Source organism: Chelonoidis abingdonii, chromosome 10 (genome assembly GCF_003597395.2).
Source record: "Chelonoidis abingdonii isolate Lonesome George chromosome 10, CheloAbing_2.0, whole genome shotgun sequence".
NCBI lineage: Eukaryota > Metazoa > Chordata > Testudines > Testudinidae > Chelonoidis > Chelonoidis abingdonii.
This window is the reverse complement of record NC_133778.1, coordinates 51,309,774-51,331,481: the sequence shown is the minus strand read 5'-3', so window position 1 is coordinate 51,331,481 and position 21,708 is coordinate 51,309,774. Positions and strand designations below refer to the sequence as shown.

Sequence of the window (21,708 nt, the reverse complement as noted above, 5' to 3'; positions counted from 1 at the left end):
ATCAAAGGGCGGTCTCCCATATCAAAGGGCAGCGCTCTTAACCACTACACTATCCAGTCGCTTATATATATATATATATATAAGTAATCTTAGGAATAAGTAGCCAAACAACATTGTTTGCTGTTATCTTTTATTTTATTATGGTATTTACAATAAATGTGACAAACGTCTTGTCCCCTTTAATAAGATCCTGCTAGTTTTTATTGGTATAACACATGTGCAGAAACTTTTTTTTATTCAACTCTTCCTCTTCCCCTTCCTCTCTGGGGGACAGTTTCCACATTTTGGGGGGAACATTGTAAATCACTGTTCTAATTCTTCATTTTTGTTTTTCTTAGTGTAACCTTTCCCCAATAAAATTTCCTTGTGGGTAACTGTCAACTTGCTGTCTGGATTTCTCTATATATTTTTCTTTCTGCATGTTTGTATTCAGCAGCTCCAGAATGTGACTGCAAGACATCCCTCAGAGAGAAGAACAATAAATCTTTGCAAGGCTTAGACTAAAGGCAAACATAGATGTGATCCATGCTTTGGTGTCAGCTTCTGGGCAGAGTGTTTCATACCTAGAGTGGGCAGCTTCCTAGTCCTTGAAGATGATGTAAAAGGTGTCGAAGAAGCTTTAAAAGGTTGGAGAGTTGAACAATATTCCCAGACAGGGAATATCAGAGCTGCCCATTTTTGTGTTGGTCTCACTCAGTAGACCATATAGCTGTTCTATTCTGTACAGGTCTTTGATAAATACTTTGAAATGATTGGCCAACCCACATTGCAGAGCCAAGTGGCTGAGCCAAGTCTTGTGAGACACTGGTGTTTCATCATGAATTTTTGTGGTGCTCAACACCTTGTACCCAGCAGATCATTTACTGAAGAACAAATCAAAAGCCTGCAACAATGACTGATTATATGCCTTGGATGCTTCTATCAAACTTCTCGAAATTTCAACTCACCAAAACCCACAACTAGGTCAGACTTTCTCATCCAAAATACTGCTAAATTGTACTAGTAAATCAATATTGCTACGCCTCGTCCCACTGTAGGCCAATGATGAGTGGGTTGTAGTCCAAATTCTAGGCAGCCGCACCTAGTGTGAGTACTGGGCTGCCCACTGCTCTCTTCTGTGGTGGTGAAGAGAAGCCTTCTCCTAGGGCACAGGGCAGCTGCAGAGTCTTCTTGGGTTGTTGCTGCACCCATGCTGCTTTGGTAGCTTTTGGTGTCCGAGGTAACAGTGGATCTTCCGCTCATTCTTCTTGTCTGTGCAAAGAGGTCCTAAGGAGAGGTGAGCTCTATGCCATGCAAGCCCCACACTTAACTCCTGGAATCCTACCCTTCCCCTACCCCCACTTTGAATAGCAGACTAGTGCAGATTCAGCTACAATGGGCACCTCCATGTCTGTAGGAAGATTTGCACTTAAAATCAGTTATTCACAGAATGGGAGCACAGAGCTCACTTAGAGTTCAGCACTGTGGATTCTCCATCTGCCTGTGTCTAAATCCCAATTTTTGGCACCATCAACACTAAACCACTGCTTAGCTCATTAAAATGTCTTCTCTAAAGCCCACAATGTCTGAATCAGGGGTTCTCAAACTGGGGGATCGGGACCCTTCAGGGGGTTGCAAGGTTATTACATGGTGGGGTCGCGAGCTGTCAGCCTCCATCCCAAACCCCACTTTGCAGCCAGCATTTATAATGGTGTTAAATCTATAAAAAAGTGTTTTTAATTTATAAGGGGGGTTGCACTCAGAGGCTTACTATGTGAAAGAGGTTACCAGTACAGAAGTTTGAGAACCACTGGTCTAAATCATCCGCCTCCCTAAATCACTCTGCAGCTTTACCTGGGTTTAAAGGCAGGTGAGAGAGAATCAGGTTCACCAAATGACTGTTATCAGACAGTGCTGGAGGATTCCTCTGATTCCTGTCAAAAGCCTTACACTGGCCTCTCTGAAGACAAAGCTCCTGACTCAGTCCTAGAAGATCTGTGTGTCATTTCTGGTGACACCTAAGACTTTTGAAGTTAGAGACTGTGAAAGACTCCAGAGCAGAAATCACGCTGCTCCTTGAGGTCATGGCCTTTTCAGATCCATTGGTTGCATTCATTTAACAGATTATAGATGGCTAGTTAGTTAGTTAGTGGTTGCGGTTGTTAAAGCCCAAGCTGCTGGAATCAAGAGTTTGCATGAGAATCTCAGATTTTGTTTTTTTCAAAAGTAAATTTCTAGCTATTATGGATGCCAAGAAAAGCATGAAATTGTGAAGTGAGGGCACTCTAAAGACTCAGAAATAAAAAGAACTATACATCTCCTGTTTTTTATGGCATTCATGTTTTTTTGGGTCCTGACTCTTGATTTTTGGGTTTGAGGTTGACTACACTGGTTGGGGTTGATTATACTGGAAGAAACGGGAAGCTGATAGTAATGAATATAAATCAGAAGTTAGGAATTGTAGAAAATTGATAATGGAGAAATCTGTAGGCAGCAGAGCCAAGGGCAATAAGAGAGTGTGTTTTAAAAATATATTAGGAACAAAAAGAATCAGGACAATGATATTGGTCCAATGCTCCAGACATTTTGCCACCCCAAGCACGGCAGGCAGGCTGCCTTCGGCGGCTTGCCTGCGAAGGGTCCGCTGGACCAGCGGACCCTCCGCAGGTAAGCAGCCAAAGGCAGCCTGCCTGCCGCCGTCGCAACGACCGGCAGAGCCCCCAGTGGCTTGCCGCCCCAAGCACGTGCTTGGCGTGCTAGGGCCTGGAGCCGCCCCTGACTAGATGGAAATGGTAGAATTATCCACAATAATGCAGAAGAAGCATTATTTTTCACACCATAATTGAGAGGCAAAGATTTAAATTAGCTCAAAACAGACTACTTTGCCCAAAATTAAAAATGAGAGAATAGCTTGAGCGGGTGCTTGAATCACTGTTAAATACATTGTTAAACATTTTTAATTTAGCTCCAGAGACAATTAGTTTTGGGGTTTATAGCATTATTACAATAAGTTACAGAGAAATTGCTTTTCTTACATGTGTCAATATCATCTCTTGAAATTTTGAAATACAGCTCCACAGCACTTCTAATTGTTTCATCTTTGCAGTCCTACCACTGTCAAATGTATTGCCTCTCCCTAGTAAGACCACTTTACACTGTGTACATGAAAAAGCAGAGCAAGGTGAAATCAGACACCCCACACAGAGTGACACAATAGGCAGTCTTTGCTTAAGAGAGACAGAGGACAAGGCATAGCATGGGTGTTGCAGGTCAGGTGTGAGGTGCATTGGCTAAGCTGTATGAGCTATCTTGCACAGCACTGACTGTCATTTCAGCACCACGAGACCATCACTTTCATGAGCCCTAAATTCACTCCCAAACTGTTTAAAGTGCAATAGGCGACATGAACTAAAGATAGGAGGTGTTAGCTCCTAAAGGGATTAAAGCAGAATTTTGTTTTAAAAGACCTGATTGGGAAAGGCACTGAGCACCTGCAACTCACATTTAAGTCAGCAGGACATATTTTTAGTCCTTACTCAGTAACCTTGCCTGCTCACTTGTTCCTGAGTAAGAAGTGAGCAGGACTTCAGGCTCTGGCAAGGTTGGAGCCATGGTACTCAGCATCTATCACAGTGACGACCAGCCTGTGTTTAGGGGCCAGTCGTTGCCCTCAAGGTTTTAAATTGTCACCCCGAGGGCAAGTGTGTTAACAAGGAAATGTGAATTTGATTATATGAACTGAAAATGTGTTCCCTTAGTCCCACCCAGTGGCTGTTAGACGGAAGTGTTTGAATCAGCCCCATTCCTGTGGGAAGTAATAGTGGGCACCATATACCGGTTGCAGCTCCAGGGACAGCTTTGTTGTTAGCTGTAAGTGCCTTGAGCTGTCGTTCCTATCACAGCCCCTTAGCAGCTCTCTTACTGGGCCTCTCTATTGCTGCCTTACCTGCTGGGCTGTGGGAAGCCTAGGAAGAGCAGATAGAAGCTGGACTGACTGCCTGATCCTAGGGGACTACATAGTGAACAGTGTCTGCCCTCTCCCACATATATCCCAGGGCAACCCAAAAGAGGGGAAAAGGAAGAGAAGCTGAGACTAACAACAAATTATGGCTCCCTATTTCCCTACCCCAGCCCAAGTTAGAGAAGTTTATGGGAAGCTGGAGACAGACCCATAAAAACCATACACCATCTGCACCTGCAGGGAGCAAAGGAAGCACAACAGGGTTGAGAATCTGTTTTAAAGTATTGATTGTGGCCCCTTGACCTTTCTGAAATAATGTTTGGCCCTAGGGCTGAAAAGGTTGGACACTAATGACCTATCAGAACCCGGGCGGACAAAGCAGGAATTAATTTATGATATATTTATTTATAAAATACTTTCTTCTTTGAGTGCTGGTCCCCATGTATGTTCCACTTTGGGTGTACAGATGCACTCCATGTGTCTGGAGTCAGATAATTTTTGGAAGCAGTATCCACTGGTCTATACTTGCTCCCTCACTTCCTTGTGCCTTCAAACCAATGGATAAAGGGTGGACAGGACAGATCATCTCTCTCTACTTCCTTCTTACCATCTCATGTCCTGGGTTGGAACCTCCAGTGTTCAGATCTTCATGTTCCTTACTAGTAGAAGAAAAGATTTCACCAGGAAATGCTATTTGACCACATGGAAGCATTTTTCCGTCTGGGTGCAACAAAAACATGTATCCGTAGAGTCAGCAGATATCAGCATCTTATTTTAGACTATCTTCTGTGCCTCAGAATGACTGATGTCTCCATCAGCTCTTTACAGGTTCACCTGACAGCAGTCAGTGCATACCACCCATCTTCTCGTGGATATTCAATTTTCACTCAGCCCCTAAGTAGTAGATTCTGGAGAGGACTAATCAGATCTTTTCCATCAGTAAGATTCTGGAGAGGACTAATCAGATCTTTTCATGGCATGTGGTTGTCACTTCAGCCAGAGGGGTAGGTGAGCTCGGAGCACTGATGGCAGATCCACCTTGCACCATATTCCATAAAGCCAAAGTCTTGTTACATTTACATCCTGAGTTCACCCACAAAGTTGTTTTGGAGTTTCAGCTGAACTAGTCAATCCACTTACCTGTGTTTTTTTTTCTTTTCTGAAACTACACACATCTGAAGAAGAAAGGAGACTTTATTACCTCCACATGTGATGACCCTTAGCTTTTCATCTGGAAAGGACAAAGCTAATCAGAAAGTCATTCAGACTGTAGCTGAATGAGTCCAAGATCAAGCTACATCCTCAAAGAGGATTTCTAAATGGATCTTGCACTGTATCATACTCTATCTGTTGTCACATCTTCCTCCCCATCCTGGAGTGAGGGATCATTCTACAAGAGCACAAGCAACATCAATGGTGTCTCTTCAAGAAGTACTTCTCCTGGACATTTGCAAAGTTATTCTTTATGCTACTCTGATCACTGGCATGCAGTTTCATGTATGTCATAGTCAAGTCTCAAACTGTGTACATTTTCTTTCCTCTAATCACTTAAGTCCTTCTCTGAACACCAGAACCTAAGAAACCGTCCTTCTATCTCTATTTATGTGACCTGCTTATTGGGTGCATATCCGATGGACACACACACACACACACACACAAAAGTAGGATTTTTTTTTTAACTGAATGACACCAGCCTGAACTTGATGGTTTGCCAAATCTGATCACAGACAAGAGATGGGACTGAACCCTGGCCTGTGGGACCTACAAGCCAATACTCAATTACCCTTTAAAAGAGGGATGGATTAGAAGAGTCAGACCAGGTAAAATCACCATCTGTTGGATTGCCCTGAATTAGGAATTACAGTATTTATCTTTTATTGTAACTGACTAAGCCAGTCTACCAAGGCACTTCCACCCTTTCTTTTCTGCTAGACCTAGGGAATAATCCTTTTGTTTGAGTCATGCATATGTGTGTTTAGAGGTGACCCAGAAGGTGCTAGAGCCCTTGAGACTGATCCTCAGCTAGTGTAAATCAGCCTCGCTCCATAGACTGGAGTGAGCCAAGACTGACTTGCACCAGCTGAAGATCTTGTCCTTATGAGCCAGAGTTTTATAGATGTATAGGCATCTAAGATGCAGATAGGTGCCTACTGAGAATTCTAAAAGCTTCCCAATTCCTTTAAATATCTGGCCCTATAAGCTTTAGCAGCTAACAAGTCTGTCTTCAAGGTTATGATTCAACTGGCAGGCTACCAAGTAACTGCTACAGGTTGGTTTATCACATCACTTCAGCCAAGCCATTGAGTGGGGTCAATTGCAATGTTTTATAGCATGTATTCAAGCCTAGCAAACTGCAGTAGCTTAAAGTGATCAATAATAATGGATGCTGAATCAGTGGAAGTGTCATAGCATCTCATACATAGGTCTCATACTTGACCTGGTATGCGCACCTTTTGAGGAGAAAAGACAAATAAATCTGAGTTTAAATACTGCCTTACAAAGCAGACCAAAGGTAATCATGACTGAAGATCCATCAAACATCAGCCAGTGGACAGGGGTTTTTTCCCCTGAGAACTGTCATCACAGCAAAAAGACCATTTGTTAAAAACTGAAAAATGATCCCTAAATGCTGTAGTCTGGAAGCGTGCTGTAGTAACAGTATCCCAGTGGTCACTGTAATGCTAACATTTGGGGTTACGTCTGCAGTTACAGAGATTATTTTCACGTCATATATTAAGTGAACAGGCAGAGGTGATTAAAACAGGCCCTTTCTTATCTCTACCCTCAAAAAAATGGAGAGAGGTTTTTTATCTTGTTTTTTCTTTGCATTCACTGAAAGGAAAAAAGAAACAGAGCAGCTTCCAGACAGGGTCAAAAGAAACAAATAACCTACTGGAAGACTGAGTGAATGATTGCACTCACAAGCCATCCACCGCAGGTGGCATTTTGTTTGTCCGAAGCTGTTTCCATCCCCTATTGTGAAACAATTGTAATGTTTATTATAAACTTCTTATGCTTGAAATGAAATCCTCGTGGCCATGAAAAACACAGAACTGGCATCAAGTATCGGGGGTAGTTGTGTTAGTCTGTATCCACAAAAACAACAAGGAGTCTGGTGGCACTTTAAAGACTAACAGATTTATTTGGGCGTAAGTTTTTGTGAGTAAAAAACCTCACTTTAGAATTGGCCTGGTTCCAGTGAGAGTGTAGACTAGACACTGTCTGGGCTAGGGACAAGCGCCATCATGGTCCATTCATTGGAAGAGTGCAGTGGGGCAGAATGGGGTTATAGATAGGGGGGCCATGAATCGCATGCATGTACTGCCCATAAAAATGTATGCATGGACATATCAGTCTATGGACACCACTACTGGCCATAACATGCAGGCTGCTACAGGCTGGGCCTGGGAATTCTGACACCCGCATGCACATGTGCATGAACACAACCTTTTTGTTCAGGCTGCATGCTGTTTCCAAGAAAGTCATCCTCACTGAGCATCATCACTTTGGCTTATCCCAGTTGGCACCAGTGTGGGCAAAAGCAGCTCATATAGAAATGTTTCCTATAAAAAACGAACAGAAGTCCAACATTAAATCCTTTTCTTTGGAGGTTAAAAAAAAAATCTTTACCTGCATAATTGATCATAGGGGCACAGTTCAATTTTAGGAGAGCAACATTCCAAATTAGGGAGTTTGAGGTCACTGAAAACAATAATGGCAGTAAACCTGAAAAACTTGAAAAACTTATTCTCCAAGAAGGCTATGCTGGGCTGGGCAATCTACTTAATTTCTAATTTCTTCATGAAATATACTTTTGTTTATTTGTTCTGCGAATTCAAGCGTGGCAGGAAACTCATTTATTTGATATTTTTTAATCCATTATTTTTCCTCATTGTTTCTTAATGCTGTTATTTCGCACTTCTCAAATAGCACATTAAGATTCTTGTACTCCTTCCCCTATGAAATCTGACTAATTACCAGGGCAACCTCACCAACCTGCTATATGCATAGGTTGAGACAAAATAGAATTTACCAGTTTTCCTTTGGGCTATCCTATAAAATTTAGGCTAAAATACCCAATCTAATAAATGTTAAAATGGTGATAGATTTAAATACATATCTCTCTTGCTTTGTTTTATCATTTTGTATTTGAAGCCAGCTCCAATGCTTCACCTTTATATTGGGGCTTGCAGAGTCAAGCCAAATCCCATAACTTCTCTCTCTTTCCCACATTAGTGTAGTATCTGAACTTCTCACAATCTTCAAGAGCTTCCAGCATTCCTGATTTGAATTATTATATAATATTTATATTACATTAGCACTCAGGCCCATGAAATAAATATGAAAAACCACATGAAACACCTCTGTGCTGTGCTCATATAACTGGCAAACACAATGGCATTTCTACCCAAAAATCCCGGTGACTCTAATGTGTATGATATCTCTTATAATATATGGAAATATGTACAAGAAAAAAATTGTAAACCTTTATCTATTATAAACCTGTCATACTTTCTGAAAATAACTATATATATATTTGTCATTTATATATAGCACATGAATAAAAATTTCAAGATTTTTGTGGTAAATTTGCATCACCTAACATTAGTATAGTATAAACCAGGGATAGGCAATCTATGGCATGCGTGCCGAAGGCGGCACGCAAGCTCTTTTTCAGTGGCACCCACACTGCTCGGGTCCTGGCCACCAGTCCAGGGGAGGTCTACATTTTAATTTAATTTTAAATTAAGCTTCTTAAACGTTTTACAAACCTTATTTACTTTACGTACAACAATAGCTTAGTTGTATATTATAGACTTATAGAAAGAGACCTTCTAAAATGTTAAAATGTATGACTGGCACATGAAACCTTAAATTACAGTGAATAAATGAAGACTCGGCACACCACTTCTGAAAGGTTGTCGACCCCTGGAATAAACCTATTGGATAAGCATTGTATAAACCTAGTGGAAAGATGAGGGATTTACAAAAAGACTTGTTTTTCCTGAGTTATTGTTTCTTTCATATTTCTGTGCTTCCGTCAGTATGTAGGTAAATGGGAATATAGTTCTGAGGTAAGTATACTTACGATTGCAATTCCTGTGATAAATTCTAGTTTAGTATCTCCCTCTCCTTGTAGTAGTGTGGTACAAAAGTGACCTTTACTTAGTATCTTTCAGTAGACTGTATTTCAAGATGATAGATCTTAACTTTTCAGTTACTCAGTGTGCAGTACCTATATGTGTAAATATTTTATGTGGAATGCATTAGTTTGTAGAGAAACTGATAACTTGGGTACATCTTCAAAATCTGTTGTTGGTGGAAGATGTACACACAAGTTCCTGTATACTGAGTCAAATTGTTCCCTCACATAAGCATCCAGGGCACCTAACAGAATTTGGTCAGGGCCCTATACATGTATCGGAGAACAGAATTTGGTTGATTATTTGAACATGAAGAGTAGATTTATATATCAAGTCTGCTTCTCTCCAATCAAATGCAGTAATTATGTCCTTTGGAAACCAAAACTGACTTTGCTAAACAAAACCCTGTTTAGGGCTTGATGCCTATAGAAGCCAGTAGCAAAGCTTGCATTGACTTCAGTGATGCAAGAGCAAGCACAGGCTGTTCTCAAAAAAATACATTTTCCCCACAATACAACATAAAGAGTGATAGTGGAAAAGTATAGAAGCATATATTTCCAATTAATTTGAGCAACTATTCTTATATTGACTGAATAGTCTGATAAACCTTTGCAGTCATGACTGACTTAACATGCGGTGATGTGTCATTAACTTCACATTTATCAGTGTGCATCATTAAAAAAAAACTATAGCTTTTGCTGATCTGATACTTTGTAAACTTATGGGGCCCATAAACCGAAGTCAATGAAGCCATACTAACTTATACTGGCTTGAGGATCTGACCCATAAATCAGACTTTTGGTAAATTGCAATCTGATTACAATTGATCCAAAAGGACCCATGCATTTTTTGAAAGAAAAGAAAACCCAGATTTTGCACTTCTTTCTTATATTTTTTAAAGTACCCATTTAACTGAAAGGAAAACAATAGGGGGAGACACTCATCTGGCATAAGTTAACATAGCTCTTTTGAAGACAATGGAGCTATGCTGATTTACACCAGCTGCCAGCTCTGACCCTGTTTATCTGAGAAAATCAAATACATTGGTTTGTCCATTAAAATAATGCATCACTTTTAATGTATTTCCTGTTGAATCTGCTAAATATATAGTATGTACATATAAACATGCAATACATTGAGATTATTAAATCTTTTCATTGAATTGTCTACATAACATTGCTTTTCCTTTAATAGAGAAGTAGACAGATGAGAGAGATATCAACATGAAGCAATGATACATAATGAAACAAAAATTGATTATTCTGGTTACTCAAAGTGACATTATAAGGACATTTGTTCTTGAATTTTCTTTGTGGCCTCCAAGTGTTTTATTTTTTTACTTTGGAACAAAAATCGGGATGGCTACAATGAGTTGTACATAAAATACTAAGTAACATTTTGTTGTAGGAGTTATATGAAATATAATTTCAAAGAAAGCTCTCAGTCAGGACTAGCTGTAATTTCTGTGAGTACTGCGCTTTCTGTTTTTAATGATAGTACTTTCTATTAATATTAAACTAATTTAAAAAATAACCTGCAATTACATTCTAGAACCTATATAAAGTCTATATATTGACTCTCCCAACATACTGTACAGATGTATGCAATGTATATTCAAGACATTAAAAAGTTGCTTTACTGTATTCTACTCAGTTTTATCTCGAGTGACAAAAAATGTAAAGCAGCTGTTTAAACTCTTCATACACAAAACTCTATACAGGTTTCCAAAAGGCTATTGTTCTCTAGATTTAAGATGCAACTTTTATGTATTTATAGGAGCTATTCGTGAACATTTTCCTCCCAGTAAAAGTTAAATTCTCTTGTTTATTCCAAAAATGGATACCTGTCTTCTTGTTCGTCCATCTAACAATCTGCTACTCATAAGTTTAGGATCGCAGGATGTTCCCTCACGTGGTTCCCCTCATACCACTTGAGTTTTAAATTTTAGATTAACACAGCTTGAGAAATAGAAGTGAAATTTTGTAAAATCCACTGAGCTTTGCCTGATTGTAGTCAAAACAGAGAATCTACCCCTCCCCTCCCCCGAGGCTATTGTGAGTCTGTGGAGGAAAGGATTGCTCCTTTCCCCACACCAGGATGACAGGAGCTCAGAGCAGTCTAGCAGACATTAGGTTGGTAGCTGAAAGCATCAAAGCCAGTTAGCTGCCTGAGGAAGAGACAGGGTTCTCTGAATTCTCCTGTGTGTGAACATCCTACCTCCAGCTTTGCAATCACATCAAACCTGGACTCAGTTTGTGTGGGGTCACTGTTATGTTGATTAGCAAATCCCTGAAGTATGAACTCTGCTGGAAGACAGCCTCATGAGTTTGTTATAGAGAGACATCAAATGCTAGCATGAGGCAGAAGGAAATAAATATTCAGTGTATTCATTAAATAGAATAGCATCTCTATCAAGCTCCTTGTTCAACACCACTGAAATGGTAGATTATGGGAAAATGTATATTTTTCATAATATCATGATTGAGGATCAATGCCAACATTTACAGTAATTTAATACAAAGTACCAGAGCTTTGTACTGTGTCCAGCAAGTGTTCCATAATATGCTGCCTCTTGCAATTTGATCAGGGGATGGACTTGATGCCATAATAGCTCCTTCCCATCTCAATTTACTATGATTCTGTATGGAAATATAGGGGCCAGGCATTGAAATTATGGCTGATAGTCAAATTCTTCTCATCTAACATTTTTATTTTTAATTGAAACATATGCACATATTATTCATTAAAGACCCACTGTGCTAGGCACTAGAGACACATGCAATTAAAAAAAAAATCTTTACCCCAGTCTTAGCATATGATGAGACAACAGGTGGATAAAACAAACAGATGTGGGTTGGGGGAGAGAGAACAAGTGAAATAAGTGTGTAGTGAGCAGTGATCTCAGCATGACACTTGTCCAGCATTGTCAAGGTCTATTATTTGGTCTATTATTTGCGCCTCATGGTAATTACTCCCAGTTCACTTGCACCAAGTCCTTGCTCCGGCATGGAGCTCTGTGTGGACAGGTTTCTGAGGTCAAGAAAAGTCTCGTTGGAAGGGTCTACTGACCCAGAGCTTCATGAAAGGTCAGATCCTAAACTTGTGATTGTGCACATTTGTGCGTGGGTTAAAACTATCCAAGTTTTAAGAATATCCTCCAATAATAGAACAGTACTCACAGATGAGCTAGACTTGAGAGTATTACCTAATCATAATTTCCCTGATGCACTGTTATAGAGCAGTTTACTAATTTTCTTTTATTTGTTTTTGCTGTCTTTATATTTGCTTTTACAATTTTTCTGTCACGCAGACCCACACCTTTCTTCATATAATCACCCAGTCGTGTCTGACAATAAGCAAAATAGAGGATGGCACCCGTGGTCCAACTGTGGAGACTTGTAATGGTAGCCCTTTGCAAATGTGGATGCTAAGAAACTACACAAGGCTGGAAGTTTTTAGGAATATTTTTTACAGCTCCACTGATTATTTCCTTTAGCAAATTATTTGAGGTTGGTATTAAAAAAGAGTGAAAGAAATGCTGAATAATGCTGTTTTTCATTTTCTACTTGTTAACTCATCTCACTTCTTTTTTTGGTTTTACGCTCATAAATATTTTAATATTATAGAGAGACAAAGTTGATGATTATTAGTTAAATACAATTCCAGATGCGTAAAAATATCTGGGGCCAGATGGTAGTTCCACTGATTTTAATGGAGCTTTGAAGATTTACACCAGCTAAGGTATAATATAGTCCAACATACACAGGTACTACTAATTACAGAAAAAAGTCTCTGTTACAGACAAATATGTTCACAAACTCATATTTTTTTAAAATGTGTTTGTTATCAAAATATGAGCAAAATGTGTTTCCGTTATCAAAATGGATAATTTAAGTATCCATTTGCCATTGACTGAGTCATAGCAAACCTGCTAAATGATTCTTGCCTTACTCACCAAGAGGTACTATTGGAAGTAGCAGGGCCACTTATGTTCATTAACAGGAGCAGGATTTGGTCCTAATTTCTTACACGCATCCCCGATCCTACAAACATGCATATGCTTGCCTTTAAACATAAGAGTAGTATCTTTGAAATCTCTGGGTGAAGTTCTGGCAAAATTCCCATTGACTTCGATGGAGACAGGATTTCACCCTATCACACTATTCATGTGTTTAAAGTTATGTGCCTTGGAGTTTGCGAAACCAGGGCTGTAGTATTTATTCACTCCAACGACACTCCCATTAAAGTATATTGGAGTGTTCCCTGACTATAGATTCCAGAATTTTATCCATTTATGCTTAAGTATCTTGTTTTAAAATATTATTTTGTCAGAATCTCGTTCCTGAGATTTAGTGTCTGGAGAAGGTTAATTTTCATTATTGCAAAAAATGAAGATTTTATAGTGTATAGTGTTCTTGAGTGAGCAGAAGGCAGACTCAGGTATATGTTCCATTAACAAAATGCTTCATTGCAAGAAAAATGTTTTGCTATATAATGGTTTTGCAGTAGTATACTGAGATATGTTTTTTCTCAGTATACTGTATAACAGCTAGGTAGCAAAAAAAAATGCTAAGATTGTTTTTCTCAGTAGTGTATTTTTAAAAAATCTCTAAATGTTAATTCACCTTTCATTTAAATGACATTTCGTTGGTATCTTTTCAAATAAAATGATTTATAATAATAATTTCCTCTAAGCGGTTTGATAATGCTTAACTATTTTTCCATCACATTGATGTTTATAATTACATGCTAGAACTGCTGCGGTAAAGAGATCTTCAATTTTTATTATGTTTGCCATAATGCATGTGAATTGTATGCTCATCAGAACATATTTATTTACATATACTTGATGAGTAAGAAAATACAGAGGCTTGCTCTTAAGCTTCTGAGTGTTTATATAACTAAAACAACTTCAGTATATTTATTCTGATTCTGGACATTAAAAGGAAAATCCAGACTGGTATGTGTGTGTGGTATATTACCCAGTGTAATTGATCGTTTTCCAAACAAAGGAGCTTTTTCTGTAATAGCATTAATAATGATAGAATGGAAAAATGCTTTTAGGAGACAATTGAAAAGCTCAGTGATATGCTAGCCTTATATGAAATTATACATTGAATAAAAAGGAACAGCTGATGAAGGCAGCAGTATCATTTCTAGGCTTGTTTTCATTTCTGGTTATATTCGAGAATGATTGAAGCTTAATTGATCTTAAAAACATATAAGTGAAATATCTGTAATGCTTTGCAGAGGATTATTTAATAAACAAGCTACTTCTGTTAATATTACTAATTCTTTCCCCTTGTGATTAGTGAAAGATGGCTTATCTCCCAGCACTGAATGAGTATTAAATGGCCCTGAATGATTTAGTAAAACAGATGTAGGCTTTTCTTTGGGAATTGTATAACAGTTTGTTTTGAACTGAGGAGCAGGCCTCTGGGGAAGCTTTACTTAAAGAATAGACCCAGGAGAAATTACGCACTGCATAAAATGTTGAAATGTGACATATGTCAGTCCAGCACGAACTGTAAAGTAATATTATCTTCTGCAGTATTGTGAAGAGATGTTTGGGTAATATCATTACAGCTATTGCTCAAGTTTTAGGAGAAAATAGCATCTTAAAAAAAAGTGTTTTAACAAACAAAATTGGCAAAGATATACTGATATTTATGTCCATTGTCAAGGTACTGTAATTGACATCGTGTCACTTTGTGGTTCCTGAAGGCCACCTAAGGAAGGTGCAGAATATGATACAAGTCTCTGGGTTAAAGACCATTGGCTACAACTTCATTACTGTGATTAACCAGTGAATAATCCATTATTTATTATTAACTTGCAGCTTAAATCCATGAGGTCCCTTAAACAATGTGGCCCAGCATGCCTACGAGCAACTCCATACGAGATATCCTACTCCATACCAGAAGTGTCTCTTTTTACAGTTTGTCCTATGAGGAGAATTACATAGCTGGTATTCATTCCAGTACCCAATAATAGGGTCCATAAATTGCCACCAATTTTCCAGCACTTTGTGTCCCAATACAAAGCTGGATGCTGGCCCACAACATTCTCCAGATGCTGTGTCAGCTCACCTGGCCCTTAACACATTGAAACTGAGTTGTGAGGATTGCCTTTGGCCTTGGAAATATAGAGCGTCCCTAGAACTAGGCTCTGATTTCAGCAGAGCTGACTCAGTCCATCATATTTTTGAGGCAAATACACTGAAAATGCAGTTTAATGTGTGAAGGTCTTTTAGATAAGACTTTAAAAACAGGTTTTAACTGCTTCATTTGGACACTTAAGGTCCCATTGCATTTCATGTATGACTAAGGACTCTCCTCTGGGTGGTTGGCCAAAATTTCCCATCCCTGCCCCTCAACTCACACTGTTCCTATGCTCCAATTGGTTGGTAGTCTCTGCTCTGTATGAAAATGCTGTTTTTTGTAAAGCACTTTGGGAACCATAAGGTTGAAAAGCCCTTGGAGAATGTAAAATATTATCGGCTGCTGGATTTTATTAAGCAGCTTTTCCTGGGGTGCTGCAGGCATCTATGAGATACATTGGTTACTGTTGTAAGAGCTCTTGTACACTGATTACTGCAGAAGACAGCATACAATATACAAACTTCCAGACAGCAATTTAGATGTAGCTTTGGGATGATAGTTCATTTATTCACCCCCTCATTTAAAATAAGACATAACAACTTATTCAAAGCTTTGTGGGAAGAAATGGTTTTCTGGGAAGAAATGGTTGAGCAGGGTCATTTGTTTCCCAAGATAAGTTTTTATGGAAAAAAAAAAGGTGTGTTCTTAACTTGTTGGCTAACTTGCATAAACTAAGTCAGGTTAAAATAGCAGTGAAGAAACAGCAATTCAACTTATGTTAGCAGCTTGAATTGAAGTCTATAGGGAAGCTGGAGGTTGAACTCAAGCTACTAAACTAAGTTAGGAGCTGAATTGCTGGGTCTCCACTGCTGTTTTAACTTGTTAGCTATCTTTTGGGGGGAGGGAATGGGGAGTAAGTTGTCATAAGCATACTTCCTACTTCTGAACCTTAGAGTCCAAAATGTGGGTGCCTGCATGAAACCTCCAACCTTAATTACCAGCTTGGATCTTAGGCCCTTGATAATTAACAATACATGATATAATGATTGGTCTAAGCTAGAGAACGCAAGCTTCTCTTAAGTAAAATCCTTCTTCCATCTGCATGCTGATTTCTGGGGGAGGAGGAGGGATAGGATTCTATCCAATAATCCGGTGTTCCAATAAGTTCTGGAGCAAGGCACTTGAATAAAATTTACATTTTGAATGTGCCATTGCTGTGGGGGACAGCTGAGTTTATGTTTAATCTCTTGGAAGGACAGATTAAATTTCACCTTGGGTCATATGTTTGACACTGCTGTTCTACAACATTATGGTCAGGGGTTGCTACTGTACATTTTAAAATATGGATTATATAATTGTCCTGCAGATGAGAAATTTAGGATGTCTTTATGTGTATGCTTGAGATAAAGGTTTACATTTGAAATCTGTGGATAGAGTACTAGGTGTTTCAGAACTGGTACCAAGTTCTTTAGTAAATACAAGATTTTCCTAATGCTTTGTTTTAATCTCCTTTAGCTCCCCCAACAAAGGAAATATATGATCTTTGGATAGGAAGATGCTGCATATTTTAAAAAGAATGTGTACAGATTTCAAGGGAAAGGCTACCTGTTTTCCTTAGGAGGTACATTAACACAGAGCCTCCAGCACTTGGTATGCTTACTCATGTAACACACTTGAAGTGTACCTACTTTTTCTCTCGCTCACGTGTATGTGTATGTATAAGCAAAATTGTACACATGGTGTTGATTTGATATGCTATGAAGTAAGACAGTCTGTTGTAATGAGAAATCAAATACAGATAATTTCCATCTCACTCCGAGTTCTCCATTGGCACCTTCCTGTAAAGGGGTTGTGAGGGAAACATTTCCTGGATAGAATAGGCTTGAAGCTATACTGCACTTCCCTGTGACTGCTGTCATGTCTATGTTAGGTCCAGATCAACAGTGTGTGGAAGAAAGAAATCTAGTTCCCTGCCACTACCTTGACTAACCACCCCATAACCAAAGTCCTACCACAATCACACCAAGTCAAATGTTGGGGGAAATTCAATTTGGACAGCACCGCAATCCAGAGACATTTTACCTTGGCCTGCTGAGGCACTCTGCTGGCTCTGGGGTTCTGCTCAATATTATATTAGTGTTAATCATTTTAGTGCACTATGATTATATTATCCAATTTTTTGAGACGAGAACTGAAAAATATTTTAAGGATTATTTTTTTGGAAACAATGGTTGACTGTTGATGTGTGTAAAATCCACCCTCAGTTGCACATGCTATAATCCCCACAAATATACAGGTGAGGAATATGGAAAGGGGGGCGGGGCAGGACTTTAAACTGGACCTTTGGACCTTTGATTCCTTGAACCTAAACATAATTGCTTTGTAATAATATTCACTTGCACTTAATTTGAACTTTTTTTTACACAAACATCACAGTTCCTCACTCCTTAAATGGCATGGCCTTAACATACATCTAAGAAAGGTGAGCCCATTATCTTAATCAGAAAAAGTGGCATGATCCAGGGTGTTGGTGTTCAATGTGTCATAGAGCTGTACATGTGGTAGTGGTTACTTGGTGGATGACACACAGTTTGAACAGGGACATTTGCTTTAGGATGAAACACTCTTTTCTTGTGACTGCTAAAATAGCTAGAATAAGATTAAAATTATTAAATATTCAATTCACAACATTATTTCTCTTTCGATAATTATTTCATTTATTTTTTTGTTTGTTTGTTGTTACAGCGGCTCACACTGCGGCATGTCAACAGCAACCAGTGTCTCGATGAGCCATCTGAGGAGGACAAAATGGTTCCAACCATGAAGGACTGCAGTGAAAGTCGTTCCCAGCAGTGGCTGCTACGTAACATGACCTTGGGTGACTAAAACTAAAGAGACTTCCCATGTTCCCTCAGACCTTGCAACGTGTCTAGGCTTTCATTCTTCACTTATTTGAATCAGAAGAAAGGATATTCCTCTTCCTTTGTTCTTGGTGAAATGAAAGGCTTTGAAGCCCTCTTAGAAGTCCAACTGTCAGAGCAAAGTCATTTGGTTTTTTGCTTGTTATGGCATGTTTGCACATGCCCCTTTGAAAGTTGTGTCCATTCAAAAAAAGCACATTGGAAGCTATAAATAGCATAATATATGCTACTATCAACACCAGACGCACTTGGAAAAGTATTTCCAGAAAGACCTTTGAGCCTAATATCAAAAGGTTTGGGGGTTTTGTTTTCTGGTTATGTCACATAATCTTGCTTGAAAGTGATTTGATATAAAATGCCTTATGACACTAACTTATGTTGTGAAAGATTATATCAGTTCCTTTATAAATTTAATGTATTTGTTCTGGCCCTCCATGGCAACATGATGAGGATATTAGTTGCTCCCTAGTGTCACTTGGTACTCAGTGAAGTATTAAACTGAAAGGGTTACTGAGCAGTAAATTTACTGTACATAACGAGTGTTTCATGTTTTGTGCCAGGAACAATGAAATCGCTGTACGTAACAGTTCTTTATAAAAGCAGCAAAACTGAACAAAGAATACAGTAAGAAACTGATATTATATAATAAATGAAACTTCAGCAAAAAACATTTGAGTGATATTAAAGAGTGGGCAACATACATGAGTAACCCAGATTAATGCAAATTGGAATTGCCCATTATCCTCTACAATAGGAAGACAAATCACTATAGGCCTCATTTATCTGTGTGCACCTCCATTAACCCCAAATGGTTGCATGGTCGGAGAATGGAAATGGTAGCAAAATTTTGCTATCTGAGTCAAAAGTTAGGCTGGAGCTCAATCTGTAGCCTCTGGCTTTGAGCATAAATATTGCAGCAGACTGCCTAATGTATACAAGGCTGTCCAAAGTTTGGAGATCTCCACGATACCTATGTACAAAGGGACAGGCTATGGATGGAGTTTGAGCTCTAACTCTGAACTTTCTTGCTTTAATAGGTTTATGATAGATGCTTATTTATATTTTAAAATAATAGTTTGTCTCTTAATTTCTTTTCTCTTTTCTTAACATGGATATTAGCATTGTGCTGCTGATGAGCAGTAGTATCAAAGGCTTCATAGGAACCAATACCATATCAACACACACCGTTAGAATTTGTGAGAGTAGTTTGTGTTGTTTTAATACATGTTCATAACACAGACATTTAAGCTAATCCCTCTAGTGCATATCACCACATAATGGATCTACTATAAAAATGCTTGGATTCTGTGCAATAGGCTTAATGTATGTCATTTGCCCGGGGGCATTAGGGTCATGGGAGGTCCCAGCATAGCAGAACCAGGAATAGAGCAGCAGCCACAGAAGGGCTGCTGAGCAATATGGCAGCATCCTACCCAGGAGTAGGAGATAGATTCTATCCCAACCAGCCACCCACACTTCCCCAAACACCGGCTGTTGCATTGTGTTGGGATTGGGAAGATGAAACTAATTTCATTTTCTGTGTACTGGCTCCTTTGGTGAATGTATATTACCAGTACCATGTATTTGCATACTATGGATTGATATTTCATGCACATTTTCTTGATATGGATCATTAAATGAATACCAAATGCATATTAAATTTGAAAAATCATTACTGTGCATACACAGTAGCTGCTTTTCAAGCCCTCGTATCTTATCTTTTTTTAAGACACACACAAATTGTTCACATTATAGCTTAACAGCTATCAAAACTGAACAGGGCTATAATTTTGCTACATGAAAGGAACACTACAAAATCACATACAAAACCATTTAAATGCCAAGCTTAATCAGAACAAATTATTGCATTTTTCAGTCATCACCTTTCAAAGGTTTGTTGGCCCCTGCACACCCTTATTTCGAAATTCATGCTGATAGATCACTTATACTTACCTTGAGAGTGCCCCTGTAACAATAGTGGTGCCGGTGGGAACTACTATCATGTCTAACACCGTTTAGCAATGTTAGAGGAGTGCATATGGTAGTACCTGCCATCTTTTATTTAATCTCTAATATTCTTATTAAATAATATCTCATTTATCTAATTTCAGCTTGTAACGGTTGCTAAGTGCAGTTACACTATATTTCTGATTGGAAAGTAATGAGAGAATGCTACAATATCTAAGCTGATTTCAAGAGCTGAGTCTCAAATACAGATCATGAAACTGTTCGACCTTTCTTTGCTAGGCATGCAGTACTACAGTGTTTAATATCTTTTTATCTGTATAAAGTGGATTGTGATAATGAATCTGGACTGTTATACTCCTTGATTACAGTTGATTCACCTTTATTATATTAACAACTGCACTGCTATATTATATACGAGCTGCTTGACTTAAAAAAAACACATTTGTTTTATTTTATACTTGTTGATGGATAATGACACTGAGTAGCATGTTTAGAGCAGAAATGTTGTTCAAAGGCTTGTCAGAACTTAGGCCTCATGCTGTGAACACTTACACGTGCTTAATTTTAGTCGCTGTGAGTATGCCATTTGACTTCAGTGGGATTGAGCACTAAATTTACTTCCTGCGTAGGAACCAAATAAGCCACCAAAAAGAAATCTAATATAAGCAACTTGGATGAGGACAGATGTCCTGCCACTCACCAAGTGACTATTGTCTTGATCTTGAGAGACTTCAGGGCCATCTTCAATTCTCATGCAATCTGAGTGATGGTTTCTCAGCTCAGCAATGCTATTTCATGTCCTTAGTACTGAGGCTAGTATAATGAACATAAGACTAGGAACTTTCTGGGTTCTAATTCCAAATCCTACTATTGAATTCCTGTGTGGCCTTGGCAAGTCATTTAGGCCAAAATTATTCAAAAGTGGTGGTTAATTTTGGTTGCATAAATTTGTGGTGTCCAAAGGGGGATACCCATAGATTGAGGCACCCACAATTAAAGTACATTTTTGAAAAAAATAGGCCTTAACCTCTGAATCTGTCTCCCCATCTGTAAGATGGAGCTAATTCTTCCCTACTTTCCAGGGTCTTGTGAGGATTAACAAATAATGTTTGTACAGGGTGTTCAAATGTAAAGAGCTATATAAATGCTGATGATGATGATTATTATTACTACTAGCGGAACAGTAATTCCAGTCCTCATATTTTCCAAAAGTTGCTTTCAGGGAATGAAAGCCGAACACGAGGCTGGAGCAACACGTTAAAAGCATTGAATGAAATGGGTATTTTGAAGGGCAGGTTACTACTGTAAATAGGGCAAAAGTGCTGCGGTTTCTCATTACCCCTGTACCTTCAGAAGTTACTTGAGGAGGAGAGGACTGCTGTAAAATATAAGAACAAGTTAAATTATAAGACAGATTGCGTTAGTTTTGACTGGAAGGATCGTTCTGGACTGATGTAATGTCTTATTCCTTGGAATAATTTTTTGTTAGTTTCTTTGATTTTTGTTTTACTACAAACTAGTATGAATAACATATCTAAGAAAGGACAAGTAGTGTATGTACTGCTAACCTACATATTCTGAATTTTGCACTTGAAAGCAAAGATCATATCTGATCACATACATTTTAGTTGCAT

The 21,708-nt window shown here is 38.7% G+C and overlaps 1 protein-coding gene across 2 annotated transcripts in view; it reads left to right on the top strand.

Moving 5' to 3' along the window:
* Positions 1-20,268, top strand: part of GALNT13 (polypeptide N-acetylgalactosaminyltransferase 13) — a 379,070-nt gene extending 358,802 nt beyond the window's left edge. For both annotated transcript variants that reach the window (XM_075070223.1, XM_075070224.1), the window contains one exon: positions 17,931-20,268. In XM_075070223.1, the coding sequence (XP_074926324.1) occupies positions 17,931-18,071 (141 nt within the window). In that variant the 3' untranslated portion in view covers positions 18,072-20,268. The remainder of the gene's footprint in view (positions 1-17,930) is intronic.
* The last annotated feature ends 1,440 nt before the right edge of the window (positions 20,269-21,708 follow it).